We start from the raw sequence: 16,607 nt of genomic DNA, 5'->3' as shown, positions 1-16,607 counted from the left end.
GTCAGAAGTCGGAGGTTCGGTTCTTCTGGCAACATCTTCTGGACTAGCCTGCCGTACATACTTGCCTAGTGTGTTTTACATGTGGCTTATACCCTTAACCTAGTTTGCAGGCTCTAGCATTAGTCCGGGATCCAGTGCATGCTCTTGCGTTAGTCCAAGCCCAATGCGGTTTACCTTACCTTAGTTTGCACGGTCATAATAAATCTTTTATTGATGATATGCAAATCATGATATACATGGTTAATGGTGGTTTATTAGCAAAAACCAAGAGAAAAAAATGCTAATATAGGAACTGGATCGACTATATCTTGAACATCCATAATGGAAAATGAAGTCTAGATAACATGGACCGATGGAGTAGATATATTCCCAAAATACCCTTTAGGAAATTTCTCTGTTAAGACTTTGCAAACTCTATTATTATGCTACAAGAAGAGGCTGCTACTTGCTAGTTGCTAGAACATAGCATTAACAAAACCCAAACTTTTTCTCAAACTAAAACACGGCTCTCCCTCCACACTTTTTCGAAGTCGTCTAAAAATGATGCCAACAACAAGCATGCACAAGGCCAAAACCACCAGCTATCCACTCGTAATCACCGCCCTGTTCTTGGCCGCAATACCGCTACTACCATGCACAAATGCCCAACCCTCGGCCCCCATGGCTCCTTCTCCATCTTCAGATTGCTTATCATATATACTCAACACGTCTGATTGTCTCACCTACGTCGAACAAGGTAGCAACGTGACCGAGCCGGATCCTGGCTGCTGCCCCGAGCTATCACATCTGGTGAATACTAAACCAGTTTGTCTGTGTGAATTGCTTTCAAATCCCAGTAAATTAGGACTCACAATTGACAAATATAAGGCCCTCATGTTGCCTTCTGTTTGTCGTGTCAACACCCCACCAATCAGTGCTTGTGCAGGTACATTTTCACATCCTATCCTTTTACTTTTTGAAGAAACCAGTGTTTCAAGAATTCCATTTAGAATATACTAAATTTCTTCCTGATTTGCTTACTGTAACATATTATTATTATTTTGTGTAGCTTTTGGTGAACCTGTATCAGCTCCTACACCTGCGAAAGGCCCTTCGCCAGGAAACTCAGCTCCTGGAAATCAGAATAATGGAGGTCCAAAACTACATTTCCTTGTCGGACTAGCAATACTTTTATTAAAATATTTCTTCTAAATTTTAATCGCGGAATGTATTCATGGTGACCGATTTCTTCACCTATCATTTATCTATATTCTCTTCATGTTCTGTCTACTGTTACCGTACAATTTTTATGCTTTGATTATATGCCCCATTCAAGGCTTCAATAATGTTTCCAAAAGGCAAATTTGGTTTACATTATGATTACCTATCTTCAACATGTCATATGAAATTAGCACTTTTCTACTCACACTATTCTTTTGCAAATAAAAAAAGACACCTATCAAGTACAGAGTTTTAAGGTTTTTCACCGTTTGAGACGAGTTCTTGGACTGTAACGGGGCGGCTAATGGCAGATAATGGATGGCCGGACCAGGCTGAATCAGCTATCAACGAGTTGATGGTGGCTGTCGGGTTGTATAAGTCCCACCAGATATGAGTTGAAGCCCGTTGGCAGGCCATGTCTGTGGAGATGCATCCGCTCACGCCACCATATTTGCCTAATCCACAGCACGCAGTGTTCACATCTTCAATCCCTGCAAAAGTTTCACCAATCAGCCATACATGAAGGAACAATCGTCTGCCATTGTACCAAATGATATAACTGACCATAATGTTGGAACTCAATCTTTTAAACCTTGCGGCATCCATACAAGGTTAGTAAGAACAATTAAATGTAACTGAATATGAAAACACCGATCACATATAGGCAACAGGATCCTCAACTACGAAGTCCCAAAATGTGTGATTGTAATCAGTTGAAGAAGAAAGTTTAATTGTACCATAAGGCTTAGGATTGTCAATGAACTCCATCATTGCTCGGTAAACATCACAGAAGATAATATGTGCATCTGGCAACTCCGCATTAATGGCCACAATATTCTCCTCCAGCTTTCTGTTATATTCCAAGATCATCAAGTTAACCTCATCGAGACAACCCCTTACCTCGCCATTCGAGGAATTAGAGTCATCACGTTTCACTAGTATATGCGGTGCACACCCCAACGGTAGAATTCCAGAGCAGATTATCTTCCTTACATTACTGGCATAAAGATTTCTCACAGCATTTGTCATCTGACGAACTAAAATCCGACTAAATTCTGTCCCATTGTATTTGATACGAAAACCAGAAGAGTTATCAACGAAGTATCTGATGAAATCATCTTTTCCGAATGATAGATAGAACAACGAAGATTTGACAAAATGTTTGGCCGGTTCCTCACCAAGGTGCAGCTGTAAAAGCTGAATTGTTTCGAATGCTTGTCGTAGCTGCTGGTTAAGGGATTGGTAGCTTCGGCTACGGGGCGAAAGAATGGTTGCTTGTGCTGATCCAAAGTTCACTCCACCTAAAAGCCCATAAATCGTGCCATTCTGACCGTAGAATGGTTTGGCACTTTGCAATCCCATCTTATTAGCTGCACCAAGGAGCGATTTTGTTCATACAAACATGAGAACGATGCGTAAAATGCTAATACTCATTAGTCGATTCGAAATTCTTGAGCATAGAAAGTTTAATATGGTTGGTAAAATTGAAGAGCCGCAGATGATTAGCCACCAGACTCACTCATTTCATCGACTACACCTAAAAAGGTTTACCATGTTATTCGAATTTACAGGTACAATTCAGCTATCCGTGATCGCACTTTGATACTGTGCAGTTGCATACACTCTGACATTGGGCATTTTTTAACTGTTCGGATTAAAGAAAATTTGCACCAACGGAAACAACCCATAATGGAACCAATCAAGTTCAAGAAAACCCATTACAATTCAGTGGAATCAGGCAGTAATAACCGAGAAATTTCGTATCTTTTCACAAATTTCTTGAACCCATTGTGTGCAAAATATATAAGAAAAGCAGAGTTACCAAGAAACTGAGGAACAAGACTTGAATCAGAGCCATTGCACGGATACATGGACAAGTTCTGATGTAAAATATTGTAAAACGGAGTATTTTCTCCGCAATCAACTGAGGAGTCTCCCAGCAAATACATCGCAGTAACCGTCGATGACAGTACTGGACGATTTGAAACCCTTGATTCCATGGCTGAAACATGCCTTTTCTCCCAATACATAGTTGCAAACAGGAGAAAATTCAGAACAAGAGCCCCCATTTGTGCAGCCATTTCTCTCGATTTCTTAGCGACTACGTGGTGATGAAAAGCAAAAACAAAAACAAAAAAAAAAAAAAAAAAACTTCAAAATTTTCAGCTTCTGTTTCAAGATTTTACTGAATCTGTTTATTCTAGGCTCTTTTGTCGATTGAGTTGTATGTGCGATGATTCTTGGATTTCGAAAGGAGCAAAAACCAGAATTGAGAGACGTGAATCATGCATGGGGAGCTAGCTGCTTGTTGAAGGTTGTCAACCTTTTTCTAGTGTGGTACTGGTGAGTCATGATTTATGTGCTTGGAATTGATATCAAGTTTAAACTTGTGAGATCCATATGTAAAATATTTCTTCATTAACAACAACAATATTAGTATATAGTATAACATATAAAATCAAGTTTAATAACATGCATATTGGTTAGGTTTGTAGTTGATTAATTTCCAGCTGGTTTGAGACTCAACAAGTACTCTTTAAATCTGCAACAAGCATATTCAGGCAAGCAAATGCAAAGCACCATAGCTCCACCAGCTTGATCAGATTCTCCTTCTTCCGGCAGAAATAAACAAACCTGTGGCGTCGGAGTAAGGTCTATCGGGCCGGCGTAAACCGGCCTCCCCCATCCAAAATCACCAGATTCATATATACAAAATCTAGTCCACTGAGTTATACTCAATTTACCACCAAATTCCAGCCTCTTTGGCCTGTTCACTTGCACATAATCAATAGTTGATCTCACGTATCTCTCGGAGATGCCTAGTCTCGCCGAGTTAACCAACCGGGCCGTCTCGTTGAGGCTCCCGTTGGCCAGCCTCGCCACCGTGCTGGTCGCGCACGCGACGCATAGTGCGTTGCCGTAGAACCCGTCTTTCAGCGGCGGGTTCTTGATCTTGTGGCGCGTGTTGACGGAGAACGTGAGGCGGAGTTGGTAGTCCAGGGGCGTCACGTTCAGGGCTTTTACCCAAGATTTCCATACATGAGCTGCAACTGCGTCGAAGGTGGAGCATGAGAAATCTGATGCTCCAGATAGTTGCGCTGATCTCTTTAAATGGGCCTGGTATTCGTGTTTTATTCGGTAGCATTTTTGAGCCGGCTTCACTTCCCAGAGACTTCTTGTTAAGCTCGATCCATCGTCTAGTTGCTTGAATTCGGCATGAGGGAATTCGACCACTGGCGGATCGCGAGGCCTGAAGGTTTCTCTGCCCCAAGTTGGCTTCGGATTAACAACCAAAGAGCCGGCTTTTACCGTCTCAGCCCATGCTTTCATGAACTGCATGGCTCCGAGGCCATCACAGAGGCAATGGCAGATTCTTAGGCCGAGACTGAAGCCACCGCAAGTGAATTTAGTGACTTGAGCTATTAGTAACGGCATGTCGATGACTTTGTACTGTTCTTCATCGGGGAACCTGTAAATCAACTTTATCCAAGCAGGATTTGGCACTGTTAAATCTCCAAGATCATCTAAAGCCTTCTCGGAATGTGCCTGGACGAGAAGCGCGCCTTGATCCGGTCCGAAAAACACCTCGAGCTTCCCATTCTCTGTCTCTCTTAATCTACCCGAGAAAGGGTAGTAAGGCACCAGCACCCGACTAAGAGAATCTTTGAGCACCCGCGTGACAGATTCTTGATGGTGTTTCGACCCGGTGGCACGATAAAAGTACACCGTCGGAGTGAAAACTCGGACACCGATCATGTCATCAAGGTTTGAGAGGTAAAGGGTATTGTTATTTGGGTTAGATTCTGCAGGTGAGACCGAATCCATGCGGTCTATGGTTATAGGAATATTTAGATGAGGAAAATGAAGTTCTTGAATCCAAGAATCCATTAGAAAATAAATAGCAACCTTTACAAAGAATTAATCATTAGATATGTAGAAGATGATGCAGCAAAAATTTGTGGTATTTGACATGAGAAAAAATGCCAAATTTAGTTGGTATAAAGTTGATGAATTCAAGAATGCCCAAATTCGTGTGGGTTTCTTGATTTGTTGGTGAAGCTTGGTTTGTTTTTAGATTATAAAAGTTAGCAAAAACATGCCAAAAGTATGTGTTGCAAAACTCTCTGCCTAAGTTGGTTGGCCATTGTCTATTACCATTTAAACATATGTTAATATACATAATATTAATTTAAAGGGTATTTGGCTAAACTTATTAAAAACAGTTTATAAGCTGTAGGAGCTTATAAGTTGTTTTAGTAGTTTATAAGTTGTTATGTCTTATTTTAAAAATAAGCTGTTAAAGTGTTTGGATGAACTTATTTGAAACAACTTAAAGATATTGATGTGTTTGGCTTTATAAGATTTTTTTATTGTCAAAATTACCAAAAGGGTATATTAATATGAAAGTGATGTAAATATTATATATATACAAAAATAATTTTAAAATTGTATGATAAATGTTAAAATTAAATAAAAACTATTTTATATTTTAATTTTTCAAAATCGTATGCTATGAATATTTTTAAAAAATATGTAATATTTTAAAAATTACTCAATAATATGTTAATAGTTTATTTTTTTAATTATAAAAAAATGATAGAATAAAACATTATTTTAAATTATATATATACTATTTTATAATTTAATTTATAAAAATCGTATGTTTTGAATTTTTTTAAATATTTGATATTATAATATTTTTAAAATTAATCTATACTATCTTGATAGTTTAATTTTTTTAAAAAATTATAAGAATATTATAGAACAAAACATTATTTTAAATTTTACATATATATATATATATATATATATATATATATATATAACAAATTGATAAAGAAAGCAATAATTGAATATATTGTGGAATTGATGAAAACAACAAAATGATTTTGATTACTCAAAATTTTAAGCTATTAATAAAATATGATCGAATATTAAACACATGCCTCTACTGTAAAAAAAATGTATTGCTAAAATTATCGTCGACTTCTTGCAATTTCCATAGCAATTGAATGACGCACCGCCATCCAGTATACATTGCAAGATTATCTTCATTCTCAGCCATAGAGGTTGCGGTAGATATGTTACGTTCAATTGATGGTTGATAACTTTCATACTCAGCCATTTGAAATGCTTAATCAGAAACATTTTTCTTTCTTATGTAGTTGTGAATTGCCATTGTTGCCAGTACAATTTCTCTTTGTGTATCAATATGATAGTAAGGCATATCAGCCAAAATATTTCATCTTGCTTTCCAAACTCCAAATGTACGTTCAACACAATTCCTGCATGAAGAGTGGAAAAGGTTGAATTTTTCCTTCAAATTTCTTGGTACACGTAGTTGCAAGGTCCTAGCTCGTCGAAAGTCCTCAAGATGGTACCTTATATTTTCACCTTTATAAGGACCCATATATCCTGGCATATGTGAATATCCAGCATTAAACAAGTAATACTTCTTTCCTTTTGGGTGAGGAAAATTAAGTTTCGGCTTGCGAATAGCTTCTCCAAATATTCTATTATCATGAGCAGCTCCTTCCCATCCAACCCACACAAATGTAAAACACATATTAAAATCCACAACTGCAAGAATATTTTGCGTAGAAAACCTTTGCGTCCAATATATGGGATTGTTTTTTCTTGCGGTAATCGTGCCTTAACATGTGTACCATCAATTGCCCCAATGCAATCCTATTGATCATTTAAAAATAAACACGTTAGTAAATCACATTAATAAATAATTTTAATATACAAACATGTGATGTTTATAATATTCAAAATAAATAAAACATAAATAAAAAAATGGCTTGTATCGTTGATGTAGAGGCATATGCTATCCTTTGCCTTCGTTATACTCGGGATGGGGTTTAATTATATCTTCAACTAGCTTATCTTCAACTAGCTTACCAACAACTTTTAGAACTCTATGAAAATGTCTTGATATGGTTTTACCTGAATGATTAAATATCTCTTGTAGCAGTCTATTATTTGTACCATAAGCACAAGTCATCAAAAAAATTCCCACTTTCTCATAGATCGACATTCCCCCGGTGGGATATAATTCATATTTCTGAGTTAACTCATGACACAAATCCAAGAATACAGGTTTTGTCAGACGAAAAGCTTGGTAACACCTTATTTCATGCCCATTTAATACTTCTTCTACGAATTTATTACTTGTTCGGTCAGATGTGCGACATGGAACTTTATGAATGTAAGTCTTGTAATACGTTAAAATGCTAAGTGTTGTTACTTTGCTTACAATCAATTATTCTGGTTCGTCTTGGAATCCATCTACATCTTCAATTGATTCCTCCTCACAAAATGTATTTGAATAATTTAAAGCACAATGTCGAACATCCCAAGGCTCCATTAAACTAATTAATTCATGCCAAAGAAAAAACAAATATAAATAGTTATAAGATGTGATCAAAACATAAAACATTGAATAAATGCAACAAAATATTGTATCATGTTTACAATCAAACAATAATAATAAAGAAACAAACACAAAAGAAGATTAAAGATGCAACAAAACCACTAATAAAGGCGCAAACAAAGCACTATCAAAGTTAGTTATTTTTCTTGCTCATGACATGGTTATATTTTAGCCATGCCAATCAACAATCATCATCAGGTTGATTGAGAAAAATCACTCGCATTTCTTTTTTGCTTAACAAGTTACAAGCATAACACCAAAGTTAAGTTTTATGTTCTATTCCAGGAAGATTCTTTAATATCACCATTGCAGATTCAATATCTTTCTCTGTTGAAGGTGAACAGGTTGTGGTGCTCTTATTTTTCAAATACTTCAAAAGAGAGTGAATGTCTTCCTTCAGTGAGGCTGCTCCAGAAACTTTCTTCTTTTCCTTGTTGTTTTTGGCTCCACCATAAGCAAAACGATAGTAGAAAACATGGGTCAACCTCCATGTCATGAATCAATGTTTAATTTTTTTATAGCACTAGCTGTTGTAATAGATCGATATCAAAAGAAATTAGACTAACCAAAATAAAATTCTAATCGATTCGGAGAAAATTCGTGCGTGGGAAGAGAAGATAGAAGGGCGTACCGGAGATAGTTGTTCTGGGAGAGAAGAGTCAAAGGCGTAGGAGAGGCTGGATCGTTCAAAGAAAAGGGAAAAATTATGTGAAGGGTATGTTGGAGATAAGTGAAAATATAGAAGGTTAATTGTGAAAAATAAAATATTAAAATAAGACATTTTGTTAAAAAGTAAGGGTGTATCTATTTTTTAAAAAACAGCTTATAAGCTGTCAAACATCTTATTTCGACAGCTTATAAGTTGTTTCTAAAAAAAATTACCAAACAGTTTTGGAGAGCTTATAAGCTCATACAAACAGCGCTTATAAGCTCACCCAAACACCCTCTTAATATGAATTTGAAAAGTTTTGAAATTAATTTTAGATTTGGTAGGTGAATATAATTAATGTTAAAAATTATTTCCTTTTATAGTATACATGTTTTGGGAGGAAATCACTATTTTTGGCAAAAAAAATCTCTTTTTATGGATATTATTATTATTATTATTATATTATTATTATTATTATTATATATATATATATATATATATAGTATTTATGGATATTTTCACATATATATGAAAACAGAAAAAACAACTAAAATTTAAAAATAATGATAATATCTGATCAAATTTCAAATTTTGAATCGAAAATATATATATTATCATATATATATATATAATATATATAATTTATGGATAATTGTAGATAAAAAAAACTAACTGAAATTAAAAAATAACGATAATATCCAATCAAATTTCAAATTTTGAAGCAAAAATTATTATTATCATTAATCATGATTATTTTATTTTTTAGTAATGGAGTTTTGGCGGCAAGTTTTTATATATCAGACAACTCTACTTTTATATAGAAACTAGTATTCCACCCGTGCGATGCACAGAGCTTATTTCGTATATAGTTTTATTAAACATTAAATATTACTATAATTTTGGCAATTGAATTAAAATGTATACACAAGCTAACTTAACAATGACTACTACATGTGACGTAGGAAAAAAAATCATTACAAATTATGAAAAACTTCTTTGAATACGACATTTGTCGTTGAATTTTCCTGATTACAATCTGCATCACATATTAAAAGTTTGAGGCCCTTAGGACTTGTAACTCTGGATAAAGCAACGTACAGTTGGCCATGACTGAAAACAGGTTTCTTAAAAAAAAGTCCTACATGAGATAATGATTGTCCTTGACTTTTGTTAATTGTCATTGCATACGAAACAATCAACGAAATTGTCTTCGCTGGAACTTGAAAGGAAGTCTTGGATCAGAAGGATTTAATGACATTCTTGGAATAAGAACTATATGACCAGCAGCATTACTTCCAGTAAGAATCTGTCCTTCCAAAAAATGGTTCCCAAGCCTCGTTATAATCAATCTAGTTCCATTGCATAATCCAAGAGAATGGTCTATGTTTCGTAACAACATAACCGGAGTTCCAACCTTCAAGTTTAGCTCGTGATTCGGAACTCCAGAACATCTAATTCCATTTAAGAATTCGGGCGTATGGACATCATGCAATATATCAACATTTTTATCCGAATGGCACGCAGAATCAGAGCTTAAATACAATCTTCCCTCTGAATTGTTTAGTGATGTCATGTATTCATTTATGGAGAGTTGGTGCTAATATAGCTCTTTGCTGAAAGTATGTTGTATCACTTATCATAATACCAAACAACGGATATGTACTCTCCACTATAGTTGCAATAGGATCATTGCAGACTTTCAGCAACATTTCATCAGGAATATCAATGTTCACATAACCATCGTTTGGTTCTTTAATTTTTCCATCTCCTATATTTGCAATCCAATCTGAAAATCTCTTAATTTCAGCACCTTCATCACAAGCCAAATTCAGACGCATATTCTTAGTCAATCTCAAAACTTTGCAGTATCTCCATAGATATGACGAATTAATAGTAGCATGAACAATATCTTGTCTACTTCCCTTCGGAATAACAGGCAAAATTTGTCGAAAATCACCACCGAATACAATTGTCTTGCCTCCAAATGGGAATTGAAAGTTTGAAGAATTGACAAATCTCATTAAGTCGCGCATGCTTTTGTCAAGTGATTCAAAACAGAATTTGTGCATCATTGGAGCTTCATCCCATATGATAAGTTTGGATTTCACAATAAGTTCCGCAAGATGACTCCCTTGTTTGATATTGTATTGCATGTTGATTCTTCATTAGGATTAAAAGGAATTGCAAATCGAGAATGAGCAGTTCTTCCACCAGGTAAAAGAAGAGACGCGATATCACTGGATGCCACATTTAATACAATTTCTCCCTTCGATCTCAAGGCTGCCGATAGGGTTTTCCAAACAAATGTTTTTCCAGTACCTCCATAACCATAAACAAAGAACATTCCACCTTTGTTTGAATCAACTGACACCATCACCGTGTCATGTACATGACGTTGCTCATGATTTAAATTTTTCAGAAGATGTTCATATTGTTCTGACAAAGGTCTTCTATCATAACACAACTCATCTTGTACTAACCTGTTTCTCGAGGATTGGAAATATTGATCACCAGGAAATGGCATCGACTGAAAATCACGTAGACTCTTTCCACAACCTCGCAAAAGCTTTTCGATTTCCACCAATGCATAATTTTTAATTTCGTCCTCGTTTAATTGCAATTCTGTAATAGAAAAATAAAATGATCAAATGTTGTAAAATAGTAATATTATAAAATAAAAGTCATGATATTACCTAATGCTTACCATGGTGTTTTAGCAAGTTTCGTTGTCTGTATAAAATATCATCTGATAAGTATGTCCAACATGACTCCCAAACTGCTTCGAGTCGGCTGATGCAATCTGATGATAACAGTGTAGCAAAAAGAACTCTCAATGATTGTGCTGAAGCTCATTGGCTTGTCTCAACAATACCATCAATATACTCACTGTCATCGTTTAACAACCCTAATCCATAGCAAGCATCGTGAAAGGACTGATATTGAACACCATTGACAAAAGATATATCATCGTAGCATTTTGCACCGCGACTGACATTCAATAGACATCTTAAGTAATACAAATCCCCACATCCAGGTGGAACGAAAAAGATACGCCCAATTGAGAATCCTCGTTTCATTGGAACCCATTCACGTGCATCTTGCTTCCAGACAAATTTCATTGGAAACTGAGCATACGTTAATTCTCTTGCCTCGGGATATTTTTTATTCGCTTCAAACCAAGCTAGAAACATGCTCTGATTAATAGTAGGACGATCAAGAACATTTTCGATTTGGTCCAAGTCAGAAAATACTATATTTTGTTCATTCGGAAGATGAAAGCTCAGTCGCTCAACTGGTGGATCTCTATATTGAATGTCAAATCCAAAAATTCTCCAAGCAGCCTCACATGAGGAAATATACCTGCAATCATAGTACATATTAACTTCATCAACATGCTTACCTGAGTTCTCATCATCACCACTCTGATAAAATGATGGAGTCACATCGTGTCCCTTATTTATATACTTGAACAAATTTTTAATGGCTCAAGATTGGTTGCACCATTCAACATTCATATGAGCTCCATAACGAATCAATAGATAACGATTATGTGGCACGACATATCTGTTGTCCAAATCAACACCATTCTTCTGAACAGTTCGCCCATTATCTCTACGTCTATAGACTGGGTATCCATCCTCATCTACTGATGTGACGTCAACAAATTTTTTTGGAAAATGTTTTGTGCAACGACCATCTGACATGCATGGAGAATTCTTTCTCACCACACCACATGGACCATGAATCATGAAGTCACGCACAGCTGCATAATAAATTGGATCTTCTTTCTCATCTGGAATTTCAGCTGAAATTATATCGTTTACTTCTTCTGCACCTGGAAATTTGTATTTTTTATGGAGAAAGAGAAGAATGTGCGCATGAGGTAATCCTCGCTTCTGAAATTCCATCGTATATATAACTGCAATAAGGTTAATAAATATTTTTTAAATTATTATTAAAAAAAGTCATACATAAATCAATACAAACATATATATATATATATATATATATATATATATATATATATATATATATATATATAGTTTGATGCAAGATATTTAAAATTATTACCTGCTTGAACATCACCGAAAATACTGATCTTACGAAGATCTTTGATCAAGCCATCCAATTTAGCTTTGAATATTCTGCTCACAATATCAGGACGATCCTCAGTCTTCAAACCCTTAGCCTCGACAAATCTTACGATCTCGGGCCATTTGGGGTTGCATGTAAAAGGAGTTATTTGCACCAAACACCCCTGTGAAATATTGAAAATGCGCATTTTTCCCCTGTGAAATTTTAATAGACATCTTTAACACTAATCTTTTAAAAAATTAGCACACTCGCCCCTTCAGATGAGTTATTGTTGCACATGCGCCCCTCATGCGACTGGACAAAGATTTTGATATTTTTTTTTGCACCAAATACCCCTGTGAAATAATAAAAATGCATATTTGATCCCTGTGAAAATAATTTTTAAATTTATTCAACCCATAATACACAATTTTTATTAATCTAATTATAAAATATTTATCAAACACTTTTCGTTTTATTAATTTTATTTTGAATTTTAAATTTATTATGATTATATAATTATTTTCTAAAAAATATTATTATTTTATCTTGTTATCGTTATTTTATTAAAATTTCTTCTTGTTTCCAACTTCTCAATTAAAAATGCATTCATAAACGAGATTTAAATACCTAAAAGTACCAAAATATTAAATCAAAATGATAATTTCATGCATATTACTTTTCAATTTAGTATTATATATTTTTGAACCAAAATCTAAATTTTTTAAAATGAATTGCAGAATTTTCATTAAATAATAATACACAATATTTATTAAGATCTAATTATAAAATATTTTTCAAACATTTTTTATTTTATTTATTTTTATTTTTAATTTAAATTTAAATTTTTAATTAATTTATTTCTAAAAAATTATTATTTTATCTCGTTATCATTATTTTATCAAATCACTCCGTGTTTTCAACTTTTTCATTAAACATGATTCATAAATAAGGATTAAAATATCTAAAAATACTAAAATATTGAACCAAATGATAATTTCATGAATGTTACTTTTTCGATTTAGAATTATATAAGCATGTTATTTTTTATTATTTATTGCAGATTTTGCAATGCATATTCTCGAAAAATTTAAATTTTGGTTCAATAATATATAGTCCTAAATTGAAAAAGCAATATGTTTGAACTTATCGGTTTAGTTCAATATTTTGGCACTTGAAATTATTTAAATACTTGTTTATGAATGCATGTTTAATGGAAAAGTTGAAAACAAGAAGAAAGTTTAATAAAATAATGATAACAAGATAAAACAATAATATTTTTTTAGAAAATAATTATATAATCATAATAAATTTAAAAATAAAAATAAAATTAATAAAACAAAAAGTGTTTGCTAAGTATTTTATAATTAGATTTTAATAAAAATTGTGTATTATGGGTTGAATATATTTAAAAATTATTTTCACAGGGGTCAAATATGCATTTTTAATATTTCACAGGGTATTTGGTGCAAAAAAAATATCAAAATATTTGCCCAGTCGCATGAGGGGCGCGTGCGCAACAATCACTCATCTGAAGGGGCGAGTGTGCTAATTTTTTAAAAGGTTAAGGTTGAAGATGCCTATTAACATTTCACAGGGGAGAAGTATGCATTTTCAATATTTCACAAGGGTGTTTGGGTGCAAATAACTCCATGTAAAAGTGATAAATAAATCTGGATATCCAGCCCATTTGCATATAGTCATTGCATCTTGATAGTTTTGAATCATTTATCTTGCCCCTCCAGTAAAAGAAGATGGCAGTATAATTCGTTTTCCTTGCCTAGACGCATCTGTTTCCCCACGCAAAAGAGATTCATGGAGGCCTTTGTATATTTCACATCGTAATTGCTTTTGATGCATCTTAATATACGTCAACCTTGCAGATTCAATCATCGTGTATGCATCGACAACAAACTGTTGGAAATGTCTTTTGGAACACAAAATTGTCGATGAATCACAATTTTTATCATGGAGTCGGTACGCAAAAAATTCCCTCATACTGACATTTTTTCCTCCTCCGGCACTTGATTTAGAAGAAGACAGAGATATATCTTCTCTGTAGCCATCCTCACCATATGGGAAAAGCAAAGGATATTGAAGGCCAAGATATGAAGCATTCAATTCATTGATACATTGAAGTTTTCCCGTCTGCGTTTCTACTAAAATATCTCTATCGCCCAAAGATTCATCAAAATCTCCAACAATTAATGCAGCAACTTCGGATGTTGAAGGAAGATTATACCTTCTTGCGTCCCCACCTCTTCTACCTATCAACCTTAATCTCACGTCTAATCGTCTCTCCTGCATCATCTTTTCCTTGGCCATCCTAAAAGACTTCTCCAAAACGTTGTTGTCATCTAACATAGATTTCAAATCACATATTATTTCAGTGTGGATTTCATCCGTTTCATTTCGTTGCCTGTAAAAAAAATTCATATCTATATAAGTCAAACAACTATATATGTTTTAGTATGGATAAATTTAATTTTAAAAAAAATATGGATATAGAAAAATACCTGGCAACTGATATTCTATTAGAAATTTCATTCTCTGTGTCATAAATATATAATTGAGCAAACTTGGGCTTTACCCTTCACATGAAAGTAAATTTCCAATTAAATGATAATTCTGACCATGTAGTTTAAACACTGGAGGTGAACCACCCCGATTTACACTTGAATCTACTTTTCCACCCATGGACGTGAAACAAAACATGTTGTTGTATGATCGAATATTTTCGCGAAAATGTTTGCTTTTAGCGCTCACCCCATACAACAAATCATGCAACACTTGAAGGGGTTTTTTCAAAAGTGGAAGTTGGATTTTTCCTTGCATACAACACAAAGAATGTTTAGGATTCTTGGCATTATAGTATCGACATAACCTTTCTTCATACCAGAATATTGCACCACAAAAACCACATGCATATGTTGGATCGCCAATATCCCAATAATCTACACCTACATATATAAATAAAGAAAATATTAGTTTTAAAAATATATAAGTTAAAAGTTAAAATTTTACACATACAAAATTTGGTAAAATTAAATGTATTCTGTAAGAATACTTAAATAATATCTTTAAGAGCATACAAATGTCTCTCTTTAAGAATTTGCCTGAACTTGTCCATAACCGTATTTGTGATCGTTCCATGAATGCGTGAACCCTATAGAATACGACACAAATACGGTTTATATTTATATTTCTAATGTATAGCAAAAAAAAAAAATTGCTAAATTTTACCTCACGATCATGGAAGACACATTCTATACTAAAAATTTCGTTTTTCTTTGACTTGGGTTCGTATAGATGAACTTAGCGCAACTTCATTGCACATGAACTCATGTTTGCAGAAACCTCACGAATTGCGCTGAAGATGGGTGTCATTTATCAAAATCTGACTAAGCTGAAATATAACGTGAGATGGAGAAATGAAATCGGTTTTCTTTGATTATTTTCAAAGCAAATGTTTAGCTTTATATTATTTTATATAGATTTTATATAGATTAAAAATTTAAATTAAATATGATCTTGTATGGATTTTTGTTTGTTAAAAATTTAAAATTTTAAATATCTTGCTAAAATGAGTTTTCAGATTCTTTTAAAAATGTCTTATCTTTGAAGTATTCGGGGAAATGACATTAAAAAGCATGCTGATTTTGTTTTTTTTTCCTAAGCAAATATTTAGCTTTATATTATTCTATGGATTGATTACTGAATTTAACAAATTTAAATTAAACATGATCTTGAAATGGATTTTTGTTTGTTAAAAATTTAAAATTTAAAATATCATGTTAAAATGAGTTTTCAGATTTTTTTTAAAATGTATTATCTTGGAATTTATTGAATTACCACGTGAAATGGATCTGAAAATCATGTTGATTTTTGTGTAATTTTTTTATTCAGCAACAATTTTTTTACTTTAATAAAAGGCAAAATTTATCGATTATTTATTATTTCATCTGGATCCCGCACAATTTTCCGCTAATCTACATTTAATATCTTTATTATCTCATCTGGATCCCGCACAATTTTTGCTAATCTACATTTAATATCTTTTCAATGTAAATGTAAAATTTATGCAATATTTCCGTACTTAGTAACCTGCTTTAGGCGGGAAAATGTTTTTTTTTTAGCATACTTTTTTGTTTTTATATATAGATAGATATATATATATATATTCTAATCTTGAACCGAAAGACGAAAATAGATATATTATCATTTATATAATTTTTGGATAATTGTACA

At 33.5% G+C, this 16,607-nt stretch overlaps 3 protein-coding genes and 1 pseudogene across 3 annotated transcripts; 1 reads left to right on the top strand and 3 right to left on the bottom strand.

Moving 5' to 3' along the window:
• The first annotated feature begins 660 nt into the window (after positions 1-660).
• Positions 661-1,191, top strand: LOC140877295 (non-specific lipid transfer protein GPI-anchored 2-like). Its single transcript, XM_073280832.1, has 2 exons — positions 661-925; positions 1,049-1,191. The coding sequence occupies exons 1-2, from the start codon at positions 661-663 to the stop codon at positions 1,189-1,191; spliced, it is 408 nt and encodes a 135-aa protein (XP_073136933.1).
• Positions 1,192-1,452: 261 nt separating this feature from the next.
• Positions 1,453-3,261, bottom strand: LOC140877294 (GDSL esterase/lipase At1g71250-like). The gene is made up of 3 exons (XM_073280831.1): positions 3,023-3,261; positions 1,938-2,570; positions 1,453-1,691 (listed from the first exon to the last, which is right to left on the bottom strand). The coding sequence occupies exons 1-3, from the start codon at positions 3,228-3,230 to the stop codon at positions 1,453-1,455; spliced, it is 1,080 nt and encodes a 359-aa protein (XP_073136932.1). The 5' UTR covers positions 3,231-3,261.
• A 362-nt stretch (positions 3,262-3,623) lies between these two features.
• LOC140884877 (omega-hydroxypalmitate O-feruloyl transferase) lies at positions 3,624-5,226 on the bottom strand. The gene has a single exon (XM_073291758.1). The coding sequence runs from the start codon at positions 5,086-5,088 to the stop codon at positions 3,700-3,702; it is 1,389 nt and encodes a 462-aa protein (XP_073147859.1). The 5' UTR covers positions 5,089-5,226; the 3' UTR covers positions 3,624-3,699.
• Positions 5,227-9,259: 4,033 nt separating this feature from the next.
• Positions 9,260-15,512, bottom strand: LOC140877293 (uncharacterized; annotated as a pseudogene).
• Between the last annotated feature and the right edge of the window lie 1,095 nt (positions 15,513-16,607).

This window comes from Henckelia pumila, chromosome 2 (assembly GCF_033568475.1).
Source record: "Henckelia pumila isolate YLH828 chromosome 2, ASM3356847v2, whole genome shotgun sequence".
Lineage (NCBI taxonomy): Eukaryota > Viridiplantae > Streptophyta > Magnoliopsida > Lamiales > Gesneriaceae > Henckelia > Henckelia pumila.
This window is presented reverse-complemented; position numbering and strand designations above follow the sequence as displayed.